This window comes from Triturus cristatus, chromosome 3_1 (assembly GCF_964204655.1).
Source record: "Triturus cristatus chromosome 3_1, aTriCri1.1, whole genome shotgun sequence".
NCBI classification, from domain to species: domain Eukaryota; kingdom Metazoa; phylum Chordata; class Amphibia; order Caudata; family Salamandridae; genus Triturus; species Triturus cristatus.
In genome coordinates this window covers 919,427,904-919,454,158 of record NC_140583.1, presented here as the reverse complement: position 1 = coordinate 919,454,158, position 26,255 = coordinate 919,427,904, and the positions used below count along the sequence as shown (strand labels likewise).

The 26,255-nt window shown below is 40.7% G+C and overlaps 1 protein-coding gene across 5 annotated transcripts in view; it reads left to right on the top strand.

The window, feature by feature from the left end:
* The window catches only part of TANC1 (tetratricopeptide repeat, ankyrin repeat and coiled-coil containing 1), a 740,414-nt gene that overhangs the window by 660,162 nt on the left and 53,997 nt on the right, over positions 1-26,255 (top strand). For all 5 annotated transcript variants that reach the window (XM_085645503.1, XM_085645500.1, XM_085645502.1 and 2 more), the window contains 3 exons: positions 10,470-10,603; positions 20,206-20,329; positions 21,266-21,441. In XM_085645503.1, the coding sequence (XP_085501629.1) occupies positions 10,470-10,603; positions 20,206-20,329; positions 21,266-21,441 (434 nt within the window). The remainder of the gene's footprint in view (positions 1-10,469; positions 10,604-20,205; positions 20,330-21,265; positions 21,442-26,255) is intronic.

Sequence of the window (26,255 nt, the reverse complement as noted above, 5' to 3'; positions counted from 1 at the left end):
CTATACACGTTTATATATATATATATGTATATTTCCCCATACTTCCGGGTTTGTTATTTTTCTTACTTCTCTCTTTTTCTTTTTAGAACTCTATACAAGTGGTTGGTTTGACCAAGACACTAGATGCCTGTGATTTGAGTGATATTATACTGTATTTACCTCGTATGTAGACGCACGGCCCAGAATACACACAGACAGTTCTCTGTCCTCTTTTTCGTAAGTATGGGCATTCTTTGTCGTCAGCACACCCTTTGTTCCCCCGTTTCCTTAGACTTCAACAGACTTCAGTACCGCTAATTATGGGCCCTGATATGGTTTCCCCCCCCCTCGTCCTTTAGGTTCTGCCTATTGAGTTAGTACTCTTATACATGCTTGTAGCTCCCTTGAACAGCCTATGATTAATAAACATTGGAGCTCTTGCTTGCCAACTAGACTCATGCTTGCTGGCATACATCTTGTCCCCTCCTAGGAGGACTCTTATTGGAAATCCTCTCTGGAAAAAACTTTTTTGACCTTTTAGTTTCCTTGAGACTGTTCAGGACACGCAGATGCCCTAGTCATACCCCAAGTCAACAAGCATTGGCATAGCCAATAGGTCTCGCCTTTGGGACCTTATAAGTGTTTTGCCATGCAACAGTTGTTGCACCAAGGATATTGTGCTGCATAACTAAATACTTCTAAGGTCCCAAAAGCGAGACCTATTGGCTATGCCAATGTTTGTTTAAAAGGTGTCATCCACTGCAGTGCCAAACAGAAGTTCTCCTGTGATGGAGTAGTTAATGCCGGTCTACTGCATCTCATGTTTAAACACAGAGACTCGTAGCCACGCATTTCTCCTAAGGGTAGTGCCTGTGCAAAGTTGCCTGCTTGCTGTCCAGGGCTGACTTAAGGCGGTATTGGAGATAGTCTTGCTTTTTGGATGATAGATTTTGCCATCTTTTTTTTTCCTTACTCCTCTGGGAGGTGTTGCCTCAACTCCTTAATTTCCTCCCTCTATTGTTCCCCATATCTAAGGAGGAGTACATTGGAGTTGGTTGTTCTTTATGTGGCGGCAGGTGCTCTTTCTACCTTAGGTCCCACCTTCTCTACTCTTTTACTTTCCCATCTGGTGTAGTGAGCCCATAGCCATTGGGGAATTTCCTCTTTTCCTTGCAGTGACCACGATGATTGAATCCACCACAGCATTGCCCTTTATGTATAAGGGATTTTTTAAAATAAATGTCTGCATTGTTTCTCCACCCTTGGAGTCACTGCCTTACAAGAGGCTGGTTCGCTTAAAGCCTCCCTACCCTGATCTAAAGTACTTGAGAGCACTGGAAGGTATGAATTCTTCTTTTGTGATGACCAATGATGTGTTTTGAGGAGAAAGCATGCCTGTGACTGTTCCTCATCTAGTTGCACCTCATATTTGTCTGCAGCTCTTTACCATAGCGGTCTATATTGTGATGTCATCGGGGTGTACGGGGGGCAATGAAGGCCTTTAAACGTAGGAGTCAACACTCTACCCTGTGGAATTAGTGTTGAGATCCTGCCAATCTCCTTTAGTACTCTTGATATCCTGGAAAAGTCCCTGCTCATAGACCTCTTCATCCTCGTAGAAGACTTCCTGTAACTCTTCTTGGGATTCAGGTGCAGTTGGCTGTTGCAAGTTGACTTACTCCTTCCTCTTCATGCCTAGTCTGACCTAGGAGTTTCATTTCTGCTCACTCCGCGGCAGTTTTTTTCATGGCTTGCAGGTCGAATTGCCCAATTCTTTAGTCAAATTTATTTTCACCTTCATTCTAAATTAAAGGAATGGAAGAAAATTATCCTACTTTACCATTTCGATGTTCCAGAGAGAAGTGATGGTTCTTGAACTGCTAAATAGCATCTGAAGGAACATCTAGCTGTGACATGCGAAGTTTTGTTCGAACACAATCTGCAGGATAGTCGTAAACGTGACACTAAATGATGATCGACGATACCCGTACCAAAGGGAAAAAAAACAGAAGAAAATTCCAGACCCAACCACTAGATGGCAGAATAATGCGCAGCATGTGAATCCAGAAAATGTTTCAAACTGCAAAACTACTCCTGGAGGTAAGTAACCATTTCCACTTACTAAAGGGAAAAAAAAACAGAAGAAAATTTCAGACCCAGCCATTAGATGGTAGAATAATGCACAGCATGTGAATCCAGAAAATGTTTCAAACTGCAAAACTACTCTTGGAGATAAGTAACCATTTCCACTTACCAAAGGAAAAAAAAACAGAAGAACATTTCAGGCCCAACCATTAGATGGCAGAATAATGCACAGCATGTGAATCCAGAAAATGTTTCAAACTGCAAAACTACTCCTGGAGGTACGTAACCATTTCCCCTTGCCAAAGGAAAAAAAACAGAAGAAAATTTCAGACCCAACCATTAGATGGCAGAATAATGCACAGCATGTGACTCCAGAAAATGTTTCAAACTGCTAAACTACTCCTGGAGGTAAGTAACCATTTTGTTTTGGGTTTCACGTAGTATGGCATCAGGAAAGGCTCATCTAGCTTCTCAGATTTAATTCAAATACACCTTCAGGTTCTTCAGAAAATATTTTTGGGGCAAGGCCTCCAGCAACATTATATAGTAACACTTAACATGCTTTGTCGGGCTGGATTACGTTTTATTCTTTTATGTAGTATTTGCCAAATGATGCCACCCATATGTTACATTGTGAAAATCCACTCCATAAACTTTCATCCCAAACTTTGCCTGTGGCATCTACTGACGCAAATTCTACAATTGCCTTTGTCGCACAGTTTAAGCTTCCTTTACAGACCAGTTTATGGTCTTGGGCTTATCTGTTTGAAGCAAAATTTGTTATGGCTTACCTCATCAAAGGCAGCAAGAACTTCTAGCAAAAACGATTTTATTAATATTGAATAGTGCTGCCAGATTCTGAGAGGTACAAGTTTCTTGTGTCTCACCTAAGATCTTATAGAGACAAGGCTGCATATGAGGAAAGTGGGAATCTTTAGAAGCTTTTGTGAAAGTACTTATGGTGGGTTCTCTGGGGAGCGTGTTTTCTACCAGCAAGAGAGGGTATGCCATCCAGTGATATGTGTTTTTTCCCACTGTGCTGGAGGACAAGCCCCTGAGGTAATGTTCGGCTCCCTGCCTATTGAGCCATTTCCTGACTATCTCCACCCCGTCCATCTGTTGGAGTTGGCAGAGACTATAGGCAGCTGACACCTATCTCAACCTCTTGATGTTGTTAGGGGGAGCTCTCGATCAGATTGTGAGTTTTCCAGTCCCCCTATCAGAATGGTAGAGTCCTGAACTCTAGGTCTTTTTGGGTGGGGGGGGGATTTTTATATAGCGCAAACTTGACCCGAAGGTATCAGAGCGGTTTACATAAGCTCCAGTTGCGTTACAGATGGACACATTCATTTTGTTGGGTACGGGGAGATTAAGTGTTTTGCCCAGAATCACAGGATGTTGGGCGTCATTGCAGAGACTCGAACCCGGTTCCCCATATTTGAGTTTGACCGCACTAGCCGTTAGGCCACATCCTCTCCCCTATCTTATCTTATAGGTCTTATCCAGGAGAATTTCAAATGGCAGAGAGAGCGGTGGCAGCAGTCAACTGCTCCAGGTTTCAAGCACCCACACAAAGAGCTTCTCCAGAAGGTGCCCTGGCTGGGAAGACGGCAGGGGATATGGGCAGTGGGATAGGTCATTGTCCCACTTTTCCACTTCAAGGTTCACAAAAAGAAGTGATGGTTCATGAACTGTGTCTGGGAGGCAATCTAGCTGTGTCATTCAGATTTCTGTTTGAACACAAACTGCGAGATATACTTAAACATTTCTTATTTGAATTGTTCAGAAAACACTGAAAGGATTTGCAGGAGCCAAGAAAAATATTAAAAGTTGGACCACACTCATTTCATGCCTAGTTGGATTAATAATTTCCAGCAGTTTCTCTCTTTCACTTCAGAAGGCAGTAAACTTATACCACTGGTCGCACTTACTGCATGTAATACAGTGGATTCTTAAGTCGTTTGATTTGGATGATGTGATACTGATAAAATATGTTCATAATTTGGATAAATTACGTAATTCTGATAATTATGATGTTTAGGCTACGTCAGAGGTACAACAATAGTATCTCAGTCTATTTTCTTTGGGACCGGCAAACGAGTCTCTAAGAATTACAACCCTGCAGGAGTTACCTTTGTTTGTGATCTGGGGTTCGTGACAAAATCTTTTATGGTCATGGCATTAGTAATCAGTTTTTCGTGTAGTGACAATTCAGGCTGAATGTAACCCTGCACCTTGAGGTCTAGTCGGTATGCTCTGCTGTATAAATGTTGAAAAGAAACATTTTGACTGATGATGTATTACAATCACACCCCTCTCCAAAACTGTTGCCTTTAATTTTGTTTATTACCTGGCAAGTCCCTTTGATGTGGATGGTATCTTAAAAAGCAGTTTATAAATTGTATATATTCCAGTGTTTGATTATCAAGAATTAGGTATGCATATAAGCTCTAGTCTGTAAACTTTAAATTCTGTTTTGTTTGCATACATATTTATTAACCAAGGTTCCAAATTAATCTTTACGTTTTATCCTGTACAAATGATATTGTATTCATATTAAGTTAAGGCTAAGCATAATTGCTGATGGAAAGTTCGGCTGAGCGCGAGTAACTTTGATGTTTTCAATTGAAGTCACTTCCATCATATATGTTCTATAGCCTGAAACAAATGTGGCTTCTGAGCTGAAAATAGCCTTGATTCAAAGCCCTACATAAATGGGGAACAGCTGTTGGGCTATCCACATTTTTCCTAAATTAGACCCTACATGTTATTTTGCTTAGCAGAATCGACTTCTATCATAGAACGTTTACATCTGATCCAATTGGTAATATGCCAGAAAAAAGGTTCCACATTGCTCCCACATTAGGACAACTCCGCTGGTTACCGCTGCACAAGAAAATAAAGTATACAAGCCCTTGAAAATTGTTCACAAGGCAATTTACATGCAGTTCCTTGTTTTCCGGGCCCCTAATTTTAGTAGCATACTTTCTTTCTCTCTCAGATCTTCAAATCTCTTTCTTCTGCACGTTCCTGTTATTTAGTAAACACATTCAGGAGACAAACCCTTCTCAGTGCCAGCAGCCATGCCAGTGAACTCACTTTCTCTTAGTTGCGCTCACAACCTACTTTCACTCTATTCACAAAACAAATATTGACCACGTTGTATCCAAACTGAGGTGGCATGGTGAGCAAAATAACGATGGGTTAGCGTGCTACTCCGAGCGACTGCCAGTGGTTAGACTTATTGCAAGCAGCCTCCCATCACCTTTTGTGTGTTTCATGTACTGCCCTTAGTGATAGGGGTATGCCCAAACGCGGTTCCCATGCTCACTGTGTCACTGGAACCAAGCTGTACCTGGCTGCTGAGCCCATAACAATGGCGAAACCGGTCCTGGGTTCTTGTGTTCAGGGAGGACCTGGCTTGGCAGTTCGGGCTGACTGTACTTATAAGAAACAGGGTCAAGACTGATTTGCATATGGCTGGGTCCTAACTAAGGTGGCATGGTGAGCAAAATAAGGATGGGTTGGAGTGCTACCCCAAACGATTGCCAGTGGTTAGACATTGCAAGCAGCCTCCCATCACTTTTGTGTGTGTTTCATGTACCTCCCTAAGTGGCATGGGCATGCCCAAACGTGTTTCCCATGCTCACCGTGTCACTGGAACCAAGCTGTACCCGGATGATAAGCCCATAACTAGGGGGAAACCAGTCCTGGGTTGCTTGTTTTCCAGTTTTGGGAGACTGGCATGGGAGTTCCGGCAGGAATGTTCCCATGCATCACAGGGTCAAGACTGATTAGCATATGGCTGGGTCCAAACTGAGGTGGCATGGTGAGCGATAAAACAATGGGTTGGAGTGCTGACCCGAGCAATTGCCAGTGGTTAAACTTACTACAAGCAGCCTCCCGTCATCTTTTGTATGTTTCATGATGTTGCCACCACAGTCATTCTTCCCTCATTTAGTTACAGTTTGCCAGCTTTGGTTCTAGCAGTGCAATGAAAATGTGCTTAACAAAAGAACCTTAACATTGATGTTTGATCAGTATTATGTTTTCACTTAAGCGGTGCATGAAATGGGGGCACTGTAAAAGCGCTATAGATTTCAGTTGAGTTGCATTGTAAACCTGAGTTTAACATATTTTGAAAGTAGTCAATGCTAGGTCTTCCAAAGTAGGAAGTGAACAAACTTGGAAATGTGCCAGAAGCAGAAGTGTTTCCATCAATAACAAAAGCAAATTCTGTTGGATGGACCTCTGTGTTCTTCTAAATTTTCTTTCCAAATGTAGAGGTGGTGCTGCCCTGCCCATCAATATAATGGGCTGAAATGCAAGTTACTTCTCTCCATTTGAAATGGCAAGTCAGATCTGTTAGGAAATGCTGGTTTGTCGGATCTGGGAAAAAATGAAGTGTATATGAGTACCAGATTCAGCTAGCCCAGACTGAGTATTACACTGGTGAGAGTCATGCCTGTTTCTAACATGTTACACTTGTCCATCACTGTGGCGTATAGGGTAAAAAGACTCATTCAAAACCCTTGACAATAAGAAATCTGAGGGGAGTCCAGATGAATCCCTATTGCATTAGCCATTTTCTGCTATTGAAAAGGACTCTTTTGTGAGTCACCTCTGGGTGTTCCTTTCATGAAAGATGGGATGTATTTACAATCCTTGTACCACAGAGTTAATGCATAAATTTTACGATTTAACAGCCGCACATTGCCTAAAAGTTCCTTGCCTAAGAAACGTGGGCAGTAATCCCTCTCTGCTTTGAGTCTCAACGCATTTGCATTGTTGCAAAGAGAGACACTATCCACATTTTTCTTTTTTATATATACTTCTTAAAAATATTGCTTAAAGCCAGTTTTAATATTTTTAGTATTGAACATTGAAATCTTGTAATTTCTGAGGGTCACATTAAATTTGAATATTAGTAATGAGATTATGGTATCTCCGATTTACCCGCAGTACAGTATTATGTTAATGAGGTTTAGCAGTTTGTTTTGATCCCTTTCTTGTGATCTTGTTGTTAGAATCTGGCACTGCGCAGACTTAACAAATGTAATAGCGGCATTGTTGTTGAATCTATGAAGGATATACATGGATTTCAGTATCCAAGATGAGTCGCGGGAAAAAAATCTCAAATTGAAGGCGAGTAATAATAGTGTGGGGAAAAAAAGTATGTTTAAGGTATGTTTATTAGGTAGCGTGTTTCTGCGTTCTGTACTATCTCTAATCTCTTTAGGGATAGCTGGTTATTTCCCAAATAAAGACCATTACAATAGTCAAATTGGGAGCAGTATAAGGCCAAGACAACGATTTTTCTCGAGGCTAGATGAATGGAAGAGAAAATTTCCATGAAGATTCTAAGAATCTTAAAACAAGACGCAGTGACTTGTCTCACTTTGTTCCCAATTGTTATCAGATCGTCAGAAACTACTCCCAGGTTTCTGGCTAATTTGATAGGAGTTTATAAGGTGCCAAACTCTGTTGGCCACCAAGAGTTAGACCAAATAGTGGTATGATTGCCAAAGAGAACGATCTCCATTTTTGCAGCGTTTTACTTGAGATAAGTATTTTTCATCCAGGTACTAACATCATGCATGCAAGAAAGTGAACGTTTTTCAGCTCATTTTCATATAAGGTTTCTATTCCCCTTCCAACAATCTACTTTGAGAACTTTCTACAAGTAGTTTATTTGGAGCTTTGTCTATCTAAATCTTTCATAATTGCATAATGTGAGCCATCTTTATTCTATAGTAACTCACATTTTTAAAGCCCTAATACTCACAAAACAAAAATATTTTTGACCGTCAAAGAGCAATGTGATGTCAAAAAGGGTCTTGTGAGCATGTGCAAGAGAATATTTTACTTTTGTATGTTGTTACGGGAACTGTATTTGCTTAAAATGCCAGCGATGTACTAGACCGATCCAAAGTTCCTGTGCAATGAGAAGAATAGCAATAAAAGATAGATGGGTATTTTTAATTGACTTAACAAATGCATCCCCAGCGTGATTTTTTTTTTTTTGGTTCTGCTTCTTCAAATGTACATTTAAATAACTTTTAGGTGTTACTAGTACCCAGTTTAATTTATAATTTACAAACCCGGGAAAGCAAAAGACTCGGTCGGTCTTGACCAACTTCCAGCTGTGTTTGTAAACAGCTTTAGATAATTTTTGAGTACTTTGTTTGTCCATCTTGCAATTGTTCTCACAGTTTTGGTGAAAGCTTGAGAAACACGCTGTAGAACAAAATTAGGGTTTTAATTTAAAACAGGGCAGGAAAACTCTGTCGCAGTGTGGAACTTTAGAGCCTCATTTTAAGTTTGTCAGGCCAGCCGCCATAGGGCTGTGAATGTAGATGCATGACCACCATAGCATTATAGCGGCCACCAGTATAAAGAAGTCTGCGCCCGATTGTCAGCCTTGGAAGCGGGAATGTCATGGGGCAAAAATGTCCCCATGTCACTCACACCTTCTTGGCAGGAGCTGATTTGGAGGACCAAAAGTCAGTGACAGGAAGTCTACTTTGAGGGCATGATAGACCTTTCAATCTGCCATTAAAGATTTTTCCAGAGGCAGAAAAATGGGGATCTTTTTTCAGAACTAACATAACTAAAGTCACCAATGCTCAGGGCGTGTTCTCCGGATGCCTGTAAAACATTTTGTAGATTTTGTCTGAGAATTCCATGGTAGACTTGGGTAGAGCAATGGGACATAGGCAACGTTTTAGCAGTGGTCCCTTTTCTGCCTTCCTCTAAATTACTTTACAAGCAAATAATGTACCCAGAACTATTAGGAATATTAAATCGTTGGCTTATATTAATGTGCAGCATGTGTAGACATCTTGTGGTAAATGGGGGTAGAAATCGTTTTCAAAATCCAACCAGATCTAATCGAACATAGATATGTTCTTGATGTTTTACTGTCAGAAATTGGTAATGCCAATTTGACAAAGAGAAATGTATATATTTCCTTTGCATTGATTTGACCCCTCTGTTCACAGGATAGAATGGAGATATGTCTGCTATGCATGTTGTAAAAGTATTCTTCCCTGCTCCAGCTTCACATATCACTACGCTGGTGACGCTTTTAATCCCTCACTCGGACTGTAAAACATATCCAATCCTAGATGTCTCATCACCACCTTAAGCTGAACACCCTGAAGACTGAATTCTTACTAATCTCGTCCCACCCCCAACAGTCCTACGCCTAGTGAATCATGGGTAAAATCCACCAACATCACCAGTTGCTAGTACACCAATAGATCACTGGGCATCTGATTTTACAAGAACCTGAACCTTCAAGCCCACATACATTATCTAGCTTAAGGTGCGCAACCTGAAATGAAGTACTTAAGAGTGAAACATCTACTCCCTCCTGAAGATTTCACACTTAGTTCAATCATTGGTTCTCTCAAAACTTGGCTATGGGAATGCCCTACTAACGAGGGTCTCCAAACTTGTCCTGGAGTCTTTGAAAGCAGCTCTCCACTCTGCACCAAGATTACTATTGGGCTCAAGGAAGTATGATCACATTACGCCAATCTTGGATCTCTCTATTGGCTCCTTGTCGATGCAAGAAATTGTCTGAAACTGGGAGATATTATCCACAAAGCCCTGCACATGAAGTTACAGAGCTATCTCTCTGAGACACTGGTCAGCTCTAAAGGCCAGCCACTGCTTATCAGTACTTATACCCTATTACTAGAACTCCCCTTCTGCCAGAGAAAAATAACTTTCAAACAATCCTTCTCAGGATGTTTACCCAGGCTGTGGAATTCCATTACCCCATGCATCTGAACAACACCCTCTCTTGAGGTCTCTAGGGCAGACATTAAAAATCTACTTTTGAACAATTCCTCCAAGAAGGCCCGATAGCTTCTCACTGCAGCCAGTTACTCATCGTTCCACAGATGTGTGTGACTTTCCCTCCCCCTCATATAGAAATTTTACTACTACAGACGGGATTGTTACTGGTCTCAATGCTTTCACCCTTCTGTTAATGAATCTGCCTCAGTGAATATAATCTGTGCCTCCCCGTTCGTCCTCTCTTCACTCTTTACCCCACCTGCTCTCGTGCATTCAAGGCCCTATGGTTGAATTATACTCTCTACTATTTATATATGTCACTGTAGATAGCCTTATTCTTTGAATGTCTTTCCAGTGATCCTCCTTTGTATATAATACCTTTTATTCTCTGTTGTCCTGTGTTTTTTGTTACCTTGGTCAGCGATGACACCCCTTGGAGCCTCGTCTGCTCTATATAAAACCCAATGTAAATAAATAAATCTGCTTGTTTATATAACTTGACATTTTGCTATGATGCTATGAAGAGAATAATTTGTTGCCTAATCACATGTTAATATTTTGTCAGAAAATTAAGATGTTCCATCTTTGGTTTGCTTTAGCTCTTACCGCTTCAGCTGGAAGAGGCAAGCTGGAAGTGTGCGAGTTACTTCTTGAACATGGAGCTGTTGTGTCACGAACAAATAAACGAGGAATTACTCCACTTTTCTGTGCAGTGAGACAGGGACACTGGCAGGTAATGAAAAGATGAGAAAGTATAGATCAGTATGAAAAGAAGCAGCATGTCCCATATTGTCCTTGTGATTAACTGTTTCTTCACTCTTAAAAGATAATAGTTGAAATGTTTACACCTTCTAGAACTGAGATGCAACGGCTACTGTTTCTCATCTGGCAGTCATGACACCACTATAGTAATAATTTACGGATATTGGCCCTTCAGTGATATCATGCATTTCTGTTCCTGCACTTGTGTGCAGGATAGCTACTTCTGCCATGATTTTGGGAAATTTCTGATGTTCATGGGTCAGTCTTTGTGCTCAGATTTAAAATATTCTTTTGATTTGGTGTGAAAAGAATACCTCTCATCCACCATTCCTGCTAGAGGTTCTTAATTCACCAGGACTGAAGTGAGCTCACTTCCCACCAGCCAGGGATTTGAGCTTTAATGCCTCCAGGAGAGTCACACAAACAGTTGCCAGCCTGGCTTAGTGGAGAATGTCCTATGAAAGGTGATTCTAAATGGACTGAGTTAATGTTTATGGTTGTAATTCATTGTATCGTAATAGGAATCACAGGGATGAGCAGATTGTTCTCTTTTGAACCCAGAGACACCCAGACAAAAGGGTGGATAGACTTCGTCCCTCACCATTTTACATAAGTGATTAAACATTACCAGATTAGCCAATTGATTAAATATTACAATATTTAATTTTGTATTGTAAACATAATAGACACAATAGAAGTATTGTGAGAGAGCGAATGGGGATCTCAAACCAGTTATATTCTAAATTCTCTTAATGACGAGAAACTATATGTTGTCTTTGAGATCTTCTGCAGTGACAGATTAACTCCCAAGAGACTGGAGATTAGGCTGCTTGAGCAGGGATTTTTGTATCTCAAATTTCGGGTATAATCCTCAAACAACCCCCGCCGTTGGTCGTATGGACCAAGGAGAGTGGATGAGGAGCCTTGATCTACATCACTTTTCATAAACAGTGACTAATTGGGACTTCACGGAAATTTGAAGTGAATTTAAAAGGGATTTATTAACAAATGAGTTCAAACCAAATCAATAATTTACGAAGCATTCCCATTTTAGTCATCATCATTACAGATTCAAATAATCTAAAACTCAACGTTTCAAAATGAGGTAAATTAGCACATTGGTAAGAATTACAGATAGAATGCAGAATATGCAGCAAATGTGTTCCATATAGGAAAAATCCCTAATCTAAACTAAAGGTTTGGGCAAGAATGGCATTTATGTTGAGCAATATAGGTAAGGTCTCAGCTCCAGAAAACCAAAATGAAGGATTCTGATGAGAGAATACGAATGCATAGGCTTGACGCCTTAGCACTCAGGCAGTGGAGATTAGCAGTGGCTAGCAGGGTCTTCTCAGTTGGAAGTGAGCAAGCATCTCCAAGATCTCCTTTCTCTAGTCAAAGGAACACATGCTATTCTAATTCAACAAAACTCTAGTTGCAACATTTCTCTTCATTGTGACTCCCGCAAACCGATCGGTCGTCACCAAACTCTGGGAGCAGGTAAACTCCCAAGTGTCACACTTCTTTACAATGATTCATACATGGCTATGTCCTTGAGTTGTTACTCTGAACAGAATCTTGTGGCCCAGACAGCTTTTCCCACGGTTGTGCTTCATGGCATCTTCCGCTCCTCCCAGTGTGACACTTGCTATCAGTTGTCTTATACATAACAAATGCCTTTATTAATCAACCATCCATACTTAGTAGAAATTTACTCACTATAAATATGAAATACGACTTTTATGATGTGTGCCTTAATACATTAAATAACATTTCCTGTTCAGATAACTGGATAAGAACTATCCTTGTATATGTATAATGTGATTACACTAGAAATGACAAAGTTTATTTAATGTGTGCATTAATGTTTCATATGTCGGATTCAAATGTAGTTCTTAGACATGATTAATCAAAGGATTTACTATGTGATTTATGTAATGTGAACATAATGTACTGATCATTCATATTTGTTGGTGTCTAAATGTGCACGCTCATATTAAATGTGCACTTTTGCTAACCTTTAAGTTGATCATTTAGGCCTAAAACTCTTCATGCTGCATAAATGCTGGTATGCATTTTCTGCTAACAGGGCATTTCTTGCAGGTATTTACACGCATTGTTAGTTAAAGAGTAGATACATTACTGTACTAGTGCTAGAGAAAGAGCCTGGGAACAAGACCTTGACTAATTAACATGGGGAGCCAGAGCGTTAACTGAAAGGCCTATTCAGCAATGTGTCAACCTGGCTTGTGCATGAGAAGACAATGTCATTCCCATGTTCGATGTGTGATATTTGGAAATTGCTGCTGTCTAGAACGTGAGAAGTGTAGAAAGATAATAGACCTTTGACGCTGTGTACAAAAGGGTGTTGTCCAAGATGACTCTTGTGTGTTATAATGTAGTGTTCACACCATTAGAGAACAGATGCTTACCAGATCCCTTCAGAGCTTTTTCCCCTGAATGCTTAGAACGTTTGTTTCTGGAGGTTTAGACCTCTATGCCTTCTTAATTCTTTGAGTGTGGCTTAGGCTAACTCTTACTTATCTGGCCCAAGAAGACTATTGACCGAGCTTCTGAAATGCTGACACTTTCCTACTTACTTCATTTTTCCTTGCCTAGTTCTAATTTCCTTTATGGAGATTCCAGATGTTTTAGATCTTTTAGAAATTAGAACCATCCCTTTAGCTGGGACTTTACGTTGGGTGATTTAGATTTATCCCTGTATAGACAACCAAACCTGAGACACTTCTCTGTGCATCAGATACTCTTACTGATTTTTGTATTGCTGTGACCGATTTGCCTAATATTGGTCCACCTCGATTTCTTCTGTAGGTTGGGCCTGCCTTTTGTTATTGTGTATCCTTATAGCATGGTGGTAAGAGTCACGTATCTTACCTTGATTTTAAATTTGTAATAAACCTTCTTAACCCTAGCTACTGATTCCTGGCCCTCATTGCGTAGCCAAATGGGTTGCACTGTTAATTGACTTTAATTGATGTAAATGTTAACTCCCATCACCTCTTAGTCAGATAGAAAGGTCCATCAGAGGACCAATGGTAATGATGCAAGGGATGAAGGATGCTCAAGGATGCTGTGGATGCTAAACGGTTGAAGGGGGTCTTCCTGCAGGCACTCTTCGATCTGAGTTGAAGAGGGGGTCCTGGTTTCAGGATCGATGTCCCAAGAGCCTTCTCTGATCTGGCTGAAGTCCAGTCACCACTGGATTACCAGTCGCGATCAGTGGCCAATCCTTCCTGGGTCAATAGCTTGTCCTCTGAGGATCCCAGCAGCTCCCCGAGAACATTCCTGGGCTCAGTGAACTCTGGTGCAAATCTGTACATCGGATCTTGGTCCTTGGTGCTGCACGGTGAGGGTGGTAGCAGCTCAAAGACTTTGGGCTACCAGCTTGCCAAAGCAGGCATCTCTAGTTGTTGTGTCCCTATGCTGCAAACAGGAGGCTAGCCCTTGGAATCTCTTGGCTTTGCTGGGCTCTAGATATGGCTTCTCCTTGAGCAGGACACGGCAGACACCGTCCCTCTGTTCATTAGCCAACAGGTGCCGCAGATGCAGTCCTAGATGGTGTAGCCTCTCTTTGCTGGTCCCTCGATGTAGCAGGGCAGTCCTCCTTCCAGATCAGTTGAGGTGTGTGGTTGTGGTGCCCTCTTTATACTTGTAATATGCCCCCAGGGCCAAATGCTGTTGGTAGCCAATAGACTACCAGGTTCCCTACCACCTGGTGACCACTTCCTGTGGCTTGTGGCATCTGGCTATACCTGGATGCACCATTCTGCCCACTCTCAAGATGCCTCTCCTTGTGTGGACCTGAGTAGCCCAGACCTGAGTTGTGGCTTTCTCAGGGCTACACGCCCCTGGGATCACTGGTTTGGCAACTGGTTTTCACGTTCTGCTTCCCGTGCCAGCCTGTTTCCCTAAACAATGGGGCAGCCCTCCACCCTAGTGTTACACATTTGCCCTTCAAAGGCAGCTTCCACTTTGAATCCTGCCTTTTGGAGTTAACAACTTGGTTGCTTCCTGCAGGAGAGAGGTAACACTTCCCTGCCTGCAACCCCACTATTGTTCTCTTGTCAGAGTCGTTGGCATATCTCCCCAGGAGAGCAGAAAGCTGTTTTGTGGAGCAGGCTGCATGTGTGCACTGGAAGGCACAGGAGATTTAAAGGCAACAAAGTGACAGCTTTATAAAAGCTGCCATCTGCAACAAGTTACATTAACTTTGGCTTGAGTTTCAAGTTGGGCTTAATGTAACCAACTGATTGATACCATGAGCTGCACACTTTGGTCTCACCGTTCAGGAGTTAGTACGGATGAGAGGGGCCAGCGTTTAATCCTGCTCTCGCCAATTGGGTAACTAAGGCTTTCCACCGTAAAAATGCCAGTTTTGCATTTTCACTGCCAGAATAGGTAAACTACATGTCCTGCAGGTGTCATATGTTGCTTTGGACTCAGTAGGCCTCCCAGTGGGGTGACTTACACTGATGTGCACGGGAAGTGGTGGCTTTGCCATAGCTTTCAGTGCCAAAGTTGGGCTACCAGTGCACAACTGCTTCACCAGTCTGCAATGGCAAACAGGGGGACATGTTTTACTTTTGGGGGGGGCTCCAGGATGGGTCAACCATTGGTGCAATCCCTGGGGTACCCCTCTAACTTACATACCGTGGGTACCTGGGTACCATATACTAAGGACTTTTAGGTAATTAGCCATTTCCAATTGGGTACAACCAATTGGAAATACACTTTAGGTTCAGGGCACTGGCACTGAGGTCTGGTTAATAGGCCTCGGTGCACTGTCCGAGTCGAAAAACCAGCAGCATCAGTCAAAAACCTTGCGGGTGACCACATAAAAAGAGGTGTTTCCTTACAGAAACCATTCTCATTTGAGGTTATTTTATGTTGTTATATTAATTGGTATTTAGCTGAGCACACTAGCATGAAACGTATTTTGGTGAAGGGTGAGAAGCGCATGCCTGATTCATCTGGAATTATTGTGTAACTAGCTAGGTTTTAATTTCTTTTCCAAAAAGGAACTCTATGAAGGAATGGCCTAAGTTGCAAGACATGGCTTTAAAATAGAAAAACTACGACCTCCTAGAATGGATATGAATTTAGGAATAGGTAGAAGATTAGTAGAAAGGAATGATTCATGAGTGTAGATTATAATTGGACTCCTTATAAAAGAGGGAGTGTGCTCGTAGATTACTAGATTAAGTAGACAATTCGTCAAATTTGATGTGTTCCTTGACAGGCAGCTATGGAAGTACTGCCAGAAAGGACCTGCATGGAAAAACCGATCAGCTCCAATGATCAGTCTAGTTTTCTGGTTTTGAAACAAATGGACACATTTAAGCAAATGGTGAGGAAGGCCAAGGTACATGGCATTAGCATAGTTTCCATGAGATCTACTATAGCAGTTACTGATAATCGTTTTCCTTCAGATGGAAGACAAAAAAGGTGTAATATTTCTCAGTTTTCTCAAATGAAAAGCACATAAAGGAACTGTTACTGATACTTGAGGAATCCGAGGAATCCTGATTCCAAATCTGACAACTAAATTACGGACTGTAGGTAGATCTCCCATAGCTTCAGACGAAATGTCTTCCATTCAAAGATCAAAGCTGTCATACATCTCCATCACCTCCTTTTTGTCAACAGTGAGTTTAAGCCATTTTCTAGCCATTCACTCCCAGAGGAGACCAGCATCTTCCTTAACTAATATGGTAGGCAACTATTTGTCCATCAGGCAGATGATTGATTGCATGTTGACAGCCTACATATTGAAACAGATGTCATGGGAGAGGGTAAGATCAGCAAGTGGTTTGAAGGTACACATTATAAAGATGAGGGGATAAGGCAGTGCCATACTCTGAACATAGAGCGGAGTGAACGTTTGTATCCATTGACTAGAATATTTCCTGTAGCAACAATGAATGTCTCCTCCAATAGGAGTCACAGTTGTGATTTGGGTATGGGATCAAATTTGGACTAACAAAAAGCAGATTCTCTTCTTTGTTTCCTCCCTCCTTCTCCCATAGTGGACCATAAAGGGGGAAGAGAGACAACAGAGGGACAGAATGTAAACACAAAAGATAGCAGCACTATGAAAAAATATACCCCACTCCACTTTCACTGTTATACATTCAGTCCCGTCCCTATGTAGACTAAAACTCCTATTATCTTTAGGGATATCGCCAGAATATCTGAATTTCTGCACACTTACTGTCATCCAGTGTTAGTCAGTAAGCACCCTACAGACGTTCCTAGCGGAGTCCACATTTGTGAATATCTAACGTCTCTCTTGATCTCTGCTCCGAGACACACACACATAACGAAAACGTCATTATGATACAGAAAGAACAACAATGATATCAATAGTCATTGACGATTTAAAACATCACTTAATAGACAATAAACAATGGTGTTGACACGTTCTCAGCTAAAATGGTACACAGATTGGGCCTTTAAGATTATTTTTGTGAATTATGAAGGGAAGTCTTAATTTTATTAAATACACGGAGGCGAGTATTATGCTTCTTTGATCTTGCTTTGTTTTAAACAACAGCAGTCAAGATTCAGTCAAGATTCAGAAAACGACACATCCCATAAGGACTGGAACTACCAGCCAATGGGAAAAACATTGCAGTATCAATAACAGCCAATACTGTTAGGACCTAATAGGACATTTAGCCCTATTTCTATGTCTGTCCCCATCCTCGTTTTTCGTTGTTAAATTCTAGTCACTCTACCCTAATTGCTCCACTGGTAGCAGGGTCAGCCATACTGGGGCTTAGGTGATTGGTGAAGTATTTGACTTCACAGCGTGACAACTGAACATCACCTTACACTGCAGCTGAGGCTCTCTCTCTACCTTCATATGGCAGCGCTTCCTGTTGCTCATCTCAGCTGACCCTGCCTCCAGTTCTTAAAGGATTGTGATTGGGTAAGGTAATGAAGGAGTTAAAGGCATACAGGACAGCAGTTTAACTAAGACAAGATCTCACACAAATGCTTGTTTCCAGAAGGCTGCATTCTATCTGATTTGAAACGTTCATGAGAAAAGCAAAGTTTTCCCCCCACTGATGAATACATCTCCAAACGCTTCTACTGTCAAAACATGAAATTTTCATGCTTCCTTTGTTGCCAGTATTTATATTTGATTTTATCTTACACCTGATACAAATGTACAATGTAAACTGTTTCCTCAGCCATAAATAGTGCTCAGGGACTATTAAGCTTGGCATGAATACTAAACTAAAAGCATGTCGGTGTCAACATAAGGACCCCTGATTGGTACGATACAAATTACACGAAAGGCAGCCAGTGCTGAGAAGCTCTGAGAGAAATAATGCGATGGGTCTGGCTTTATTTTATTTAAAAGTTTGTGTTGAGTATTCATGTTTGGTGTGTACAGTTTCTCCAAGTCATACAGTGCAGGTTGGCATGTACTTCTTTCAAAATGTATTATATTATATGGACATATCTGCTTTATTCTACTTGGGATAACATGCCACTAAAAGTGTCCCACATTATAGACTTCTAACCTGCTGCTGGAGTTGTTAAAGGCCCTGAAACAGTTATAGGCCTGAGCCGCATGCGAAGGCATATAATGAGGGAGAAGGGCTATAAGGCTATTAAAACTTTCCACCCATTGAGGGTAGAATGTTCTAAATTAAGAAGGGAGAAACATAAAGACACACATTGGAATGTTGGAGCCAAAGACGTATACCAGCCATTAGAAGCTCTCAATATTCCAAAGTTGTAATATAGCTGCTGTAGTGGCCTACACTGCCAATTAGCTCCGTGAGGCCTGTCTTCCCAGCTGTTGCTGTGAAAGACAAAATTGGAATGTTGGAAATCCAGGCTTTTATCAGCCATTAGAAGCCCGTAGCTACTCCATTGTCTTCAGTTGAGTGCTTAACATTCCAATGTTGGAATATAGCCTTAGAGTCTGCTGCAGCGGGCTTTAACGGCCATTAAACGGCCAGCTCCATCGTTAAAGGCCCAGACGCTACAGAGAGCTCTAAGGCTATTAGAACATTCCGCCCCTAGAGGGCAGAATGTTCTATTTTGTAAACCAAAGGCCTTACGGATCCTAAGAGGGTTGAAATCCCCTCGGGCTCCGTGAGGCCTTCATTCACAGCTGTTGCTGTGAACAAACATTGGAATGTTGATGCTCTAGGCTTCTACCGGCCATTAGAAGCCCAGAGCACTCCATTATTGCCAGTGGAGTGCTCGACATTCCAATGTTCTAATGCGTGTTACGTATTGAAATGTCACATATAATAAGGTTTTTGTTCTCCATACATTTCAATATACCTATACATCAAATACATTTTCTTTTGTATGCATATTAGAATGTCAAACTGGTAGTGTTACCATGTAGCCTTTACAAGTCCAGTTCTTAAATTAATTTCTAAATAGAGGCTCTTTAAATAAAGTGCAGTTTTCAGAAGTTTCCTTCCATTTCCTCCAACTCATGCAATAACTTTCAGGTAGATATTTTGTATCATACAGTGAAAGAGTTGGATATTTTTGTCAAATTAGCTTTTACAAAGGCTACTAAATTGGCAGAAGCCTATGGCTAGTCTGTAGTCTTTACAGGTCCAATTCTAAGGTAGGATTTTAAATTGAGGCTAATTTAGGTATCTTAATTTGCAGTGTCCAAAACGCTCCACCAATTTGAGCAACTCTTAATATAACTGTGTGGGGATATATTTTGTACTATATTTTGTACTACACAGAAAAAGAGATGGATTTGTTTGTCTCATAAGCTTTTTCCAGGGCTACTAAGTTAGGAGAGGTTTATGTTTTGAACATTCGTTCTAAGCCCTTATTCACTAAGAGGCAATGATTTAACATGAGCATTTAATGATGATTCCTTACTTCTAATATATCAGAAAAGGTGTTCATTGTACCAACAATCGTAATAAATAGCGTATTATACTGTGCACATATGTATATATGGTTTGTGTATTTTTCCCATGCCACTTTTACCCTCCGTTGGTTATAAACTAACTTTTTACCTTTGCACTGTAGAAATAATTGTGTGAATGTGCATTTATTAGTACAGTAGCTCTCTCTCTCTCTCTCTCTCTCTCTCTCTCTCTATATATATATATAAAAGCCGGTTGAACGCGTTTCGCCTGACCTGCAGGCTTGATCACCAACAATTGTTACAAAATAATTCAACCATTTTAAATGTTTGAATTATTTTGTAACAATAAATAAAATACATGAAATTTAGCCAGCACACAACGTCGTCATCCGTGGTTTTTCAAGGCTTTTGTAAATTTTAAGCGGACTTTGCTAGGGTAGTCCGCGTTCGACGTCGCACCCTCTGATAAGGAGAAGCGGCGGCAGCCACCCAAGCGCGGAGGAGATAAATATATATATATATATATATATATTTTAATACAGTATTGAGGCAATACATTGTGCAACTATGTTTTAAAATAAAGTGAGTTGTGAATTGGATTTTAGAGGTTAATATTTTAGGAAGTTTTATTGACTATATGATTTTAATAAAATTGATGAAAAAAAGATTTTAAAAAATCTTTTCAGATTTCAAGACTTCTTTTAGAACATGGTTGTGACGTGAACACAAGTGACAAGTTGGGAAGGACTCCGCTTATGGTGGCATCTTGTGAAGGACATTTTACAACTGTGGAATTCTTGCTTTCACAGGGTAAGAAACTGCAGTTTAGAGGCACTGCAGTAAAAAATAACTTTTGCATTTGTTTTCATTTACTTGCTGTGAAGGGAGATAAACATAAATATGGTCGCTAAAGTTACTCTGTTAAAGTTTTCTATATTTATATATAAAAATGTTGATGTACAATTTGTAGAGTCTTAATGACAGAAACCTACTTTATTTACACCTTCTTTTCCATAAATGATACTTGTAATGCCCTCAGTACACCACCTTCTAATGTTATATTTGTATGAATGTTGACCATAGACAAGAGTGGACAGAAATCCAGGGAGTATGATCATTTTGAAAAATGCTGCTTTATTTTAATGGCCACTATTATGTAACTTAAGCATAATATTAATCAAAGGCGACCTCCATTGAGTCTCGACTGGTGTTAATGTTGGCAAGAAAAGTAGTGACAGTGCAAGTTATACATGAAATGAGTAGCACTGGGAGTGAAATTACATGAAAGATACAACTACGTAGTTTGCTGAATTTCAGGAGTGTGAAGTGGGAAATGGTCACAATAGTATAAAGTCCAAAATTTAACCTTTAGACAATACAACTCAAGCTGTCTCCATTTGGTTTGGGGTGTCAGGAAGAAGGATCATGTGTCCTATCGTATCACTTCCCTTCACCTTCTTCCTATGTGATACATTACATCCTCAAAATTTAGCTCTAAATTCTTTAGATCATGCCAGATGAATTGCTTCCTTTCTGAGTACTGCAATCCTGATTCAAGAGGGACTAGATTTTGGTTTTCTGGTGGAGGGTGGGAGGGGGAATTTCAGGTAGGAGTCCTTTTGTTCTTAATACCTTTTAATTTGAGTGAACCACATGCCCCAGTTCTCTTTTGTAGAAGCTGCTAAACATCTTATTATTTTTCTTTATGCATTGGTACTGATATTCATTCATGTGATCCTTCTGAAGGTGCAGACGTTTCTTCAGTGGATAAAGAGGGATTAACACCATTAAGTTGGGCCTGCTTAAAGGGTCATAAGGATGTGGTTCAATGTTTGGTTGAAAAAGGTGCTGAAATAGATCAGACAGATAAGAATGGAAGAACACCGTTGGATTTGGCTGCTTTCTTTGGGGATGCAGATATTGTAAGTAACATTTCTTATTGCTGAGTTTAGCATGCTTACAAAGTGCAGTACATAATACTACCACTACTTGCTATGATTTGTGTTGCAAACAGCACGTGGTGCCCATTTAAATTAGTACTCTCTCGTTCTAGCTTGAAAGGATTTCAGAGGCCGACACATAGCCAACTGGTCTACCTCTTTGTTGCCCACCAGATGTTCCCATTTATGTACAGAATGTTAACCTCCTTTTTGGGTCAAATGTCTATTTTGTAGAAGTATTCTGTTACTCCCTCTGTAATCTCGAAGTTTGAAGACCACCAGCTGAAAGTGAAACAAGTTAAGTGGGCTACCAAATTTGGTTCTTAGCTCACTTCCGTTTACTAACAGTTTCTATGAATGTTCTTCTCTTAAGATCTCCTTGAAGGCTACTTTACCAACATCGGTCTTTGTGCCCTGTGGCTGTTTTGCTACATAAAGATTTGAGGCTCATGAACATCACTAAATGAAGAATATTTAGAAGTCTAAGAGGATGTCAGAATGGCTTGCGTACCCTGTTGGTGTAAGCCACAGTGATGCTATGGGACTCTGTTCAGGCTTTCTGGAATGTGCAGCAGTATACCCAAAGTCTAAAGTGGAGCGATATGTGCCTTAGAATGTTTTTTAAAATACAGTCTGTTTTAAAATGGTTTCTTCTTTCATTGGCTGCTTTTTCAATAGTGTACACATATACAGAAGCCGTGTTAGTACTTGGAAAATCTCACTCATTTTCAGAGGACATCAGGAGAGAGCGAACGATATAGCTAGCAGTGCCATTGACATTACTCATTCCATCTCCAATTGATTCTGATCCTTTTTTCTGTACCACAGTTACTCCTTTATTTAATATTATAGCATCTTTGGCTTTTTTTTCCAGTTGTCCTTAAAAGATGTCCACCACATGTATTCGGTCAGGCTGGAAAATCATGAAGGCTAGAAAGAACCTGGTTGTTATGCTCCTCATAGAAACATTGATTGTCATCCAGAATAGATCTAGTGATTTAGTTAACCATTCATGGGCTGAGCAGCTTATTGATTTGTCTGTCTGGAAGGTATGTTTTTACTAATTGGCCAACTGCATTGGAGCCTCTTCCAGAGGACATTGATTTTTTGTTCTCTCACATCAACCCATCCATGTCAGACCCTTCTATTAATATTGATACAGCCGGCTCCTCTGACAGCTGTTGGCCATTGAGCTCTTTGGTTCCACCACAACTGACTTTACTGAGGCAGTATAGGCACTGACCACAAGACTTAATACTCCAGCACCAGATGTGACATCGGAAGAGCCTTTCCATTAGCAACTCCTAGAGCTCTTTAAGGCAGCATCTTCACCGGGCCATTTTTTTTCTCTGTCTAGAGTCCGAGTTTCTTTCGAAACAGCTAGACGAAGCGTTCTGATTGTGAGAAAGAGCCTGAGGATGGGAACAACGTTTATGAGAAAGAAGCTTCCTTTTCCAAAGAGGTTGTGACCACTATCCAAGAGACCATGATCTAATTCATGACTTACAATGCCTGGCTGCCTCACCTGACGTATTTATTGCTTCCACCGGTTACTCTGTGTTGTCTTACAAATGTTCTTCCTATTTGTAGGTCTGGCATTAGCCAAGACCTTTTGATTTTACTAAAATTATATATATTCATGTACTTCCACATGGGGGCTTTCAGCCCGCCATCCTCATCCATCGGTCTGTTATTGCCATTCACCTTTTCCTCCTCCCACCACAGCATACATCATGGGACAGTAGGTCAGTCCACTTTAGCCATTGGCTAACTGTACTACTGTGAATGACTGCATTCTGCCCTTTTACATTTAACACATCCACTTACAAAGTAGTTCCCTCCAGTGCCAGAGACTACCTTTGCAATGTGTGCTTTTCGAGGCCTAAAAAATATATTTTGTGTTGAGCTGGTTTTCTTTTTAACTTGAGGCGTGTCGAGCAGTTTCCCAGCAATAAAGTTTTGGAAAAATAGTGTCAAAACAAGCATTGAAAAATCCAAAAGGCAGGCAGCAAGTGTCATCACTCCTGTTTATTTTGGCCAATTCTTGTTGATTAACTCCAAGTAAGGTTTTGATGCCTTGTAAATTTCACTGCTCAATCTTTCTCGCCTTGGTACAAGAGGCAGGTATAAATTGCAATGGGAGGAAGCAAAGTATGACATAGAAATAAAGCTTTAACCATTTTTCTAAACTGAACTGCACTGGAGAAAGTAGAGCACCCCTGTTGGTCACAGACCTAGTTTTGTTTCAGCACAGTTTTAGTGGGAACAGCTTTTAACACTTACACTTGAGTGGACACAGCTTTGGGGCAAATATGCCCAAATATGCAGTAACTTGTTGTCCGTATGTCTATTTGGTATGTATATAAAACGTAGGTTACCGATACTAAGTGTAGCCACATTTGTGATAAATCACAAGCAGGTACCAGCGGCATGCCAATGCCCAACTTTCTTATAAGCTCATAGCATTTTAAGACAAGTTGTATTGAGTAAAACAGCCTACCAAACCAGTGCTATTCCCGGTTGTGTTGCCAGGTGAAATTGAATAGCAGGTCCTTTCGCCTGAAAATAGGTGCAGTGCGGTCTAATTAGGTTATTGATGGAAGCGAGGGATATAGTGATTCAAAAGCGAAAAAGATCTTGTAGAAGGAACAGAAAAATTTGGTAATTCGAACTAAGAACCATGGGATATCCTTTACTAGCAACGAAAGGCAATGCAGTGTATTATGGTGTAGTGGTTTAGCTTACCACTGGAAGGGGTTATTCAGGCAGCTGAACACAACTTGCCTACTGAGATGAGACAGCTGAGACCTTTCAGAGGATGTTTCAAGCAGTAAGTGTTACAGCAAAGCCTGGCTGAAGAAGAGTGACATACCCTGAAATCGGTCCTAGGATGCTTGTTTCCGGTCCAGGGAGGACCTGGCCTAGCAGTTCGGGCTGGATTGTTCCCATGGGGCACAGGGTCAAGACTGATTTGCATATGGCTGGGACCAAACTGGGGTGGCGTAGCGGGCAAAAGAACAATGGATTTAACCCAGATCTTTTGACTGGGGGAGAATGTTTGCATTGTTAGCATTCCGTCCATCATTTGTTTGCTCAAGCAGTAAGTGTATCAAAAATGCGTCTTGTGTTCCGTAAAAACCCAATGTTTTAATTAGCTAAGAGAGCTCAAAATGACCATGAGTATCCTTCTTGCCACCAACTTCATCTTCAAGCCTTGGCCTAATGAAAGTTTGCTTTAACTTATTATTTGCCAAATGTTAACAGGAGCTGAAAAAAATTACATTTCTATTGAATCGTGTGTACCATTTTCACAATCAAAATTCATGAACTTGGTGTATTTTTTTCTCCATAAGATGGTAACTGTACTGATACTCATTGAAGATTTTATTATGTGATGTTCAGAAAATTGATAAATGACAAAAGGTTATGTTTTTTCCAAAACGTCACTGAAATGTAGTACCTGAAGTGTTTCTCCTGCATATAGCACCAACAGCTTTCAGACACAAGAAGCAGTTAACAGAGAGCTATGACTTCTCGTCTCTAGCAGCTTATCTGACAAAGTGCAATTCCAAGAACCGTTCTGTTTTTGATTGTGTATGCACCATTATTCATGTGAGCCTGCTAAATTCAGGAAAGAGTGTAAATATTCACAAGCCCACTAGTGTTCGAGGCTTCATTTATGCCCTTGAGAAGGTATAGATAAGGATGCCTATAATAGAATATAAAATGTATGTAGGCAAATAGGCAGATTGTGCCTTCTTTGGAAGATTTTCTTAGAATATAGGCTTTAATCAGGAGATAGTTTTAGCATTAAGAGAAGAACTTTTGAAAGGAAACCCCAATACTCCAGAAACTCTAAGATAGCACAGCCTTACTTCACCTTGAACCGCTTTTCCTGACACTATACATTGAATGTTTAGATTAATTTATTTGACAGGCAAACCTACAAAATTTAAGGCCACTCAGACGTCTACAGTGTAATGAATTAATAGGTTCATCAGCTACTCTTTCATTCGACGATCTTTCTCCCCAATTGTCCGCACCCTGCCAGTCATTTAGGCCTAGTTGGGTATCATGCAGGTGAATAATGGCACTGTAGATGCCCCTTGCAGATGTATCTCCCTAAGACTGTTATGCAGGATGCATAATGGGCAAATCTAAGACTACTTTACTACTAAAGTAGCTATTACCAAGCGCATAATTGGATAGCCTTTGGATCAAACTTTAAAATATAGATTTGGAGTTTCTCTGGAAAACAGAGCAGTAAAGAGTTCTTACTGTGCCTAAGTAGTCTTGGAGGCTGTAAACATAAGATCTGGTTTCCTCTTTCTTTAAGTCAGTGGCTAGCAGTTTGAGTTACAATGGTAATCAGGGCAAACCCCTATAAAAAAAAAAAAATTGAGATTCGACCAGAGCTGGCAGCATTTTTCCTCAGTGAAAAGACAAATTTTTCTCCTCGCTCTTTAAGCTGGAAAACGTTGTTCTGCAGCTGTACATATGTTGAATGCTAGAGCTGGTGCACAGGTCTCCTTTTACTCACTTCACACTTTAACTGACTCATACAAACTCACACACTTGTTCGTTCTCTCTCTCTCCTCTCTCTCTCTCTCTCTCTCTCTCTCTCTCTCTCTCTCTCTCTCTCTCTCTCTCTCTCTCTCTCTCTCTCTCTCTCTCTCTCTCTCTCTCTCTCTCTCCTCTCTCTCTCTCTCTCTCTCTCTCTCTCTCTCTCTCTCTCTCTCTCTCTCTCTCTCTCTCTCTCTCTCTCTCTCTCTCTCTCTCTCTCTCTCTCTCTCTCT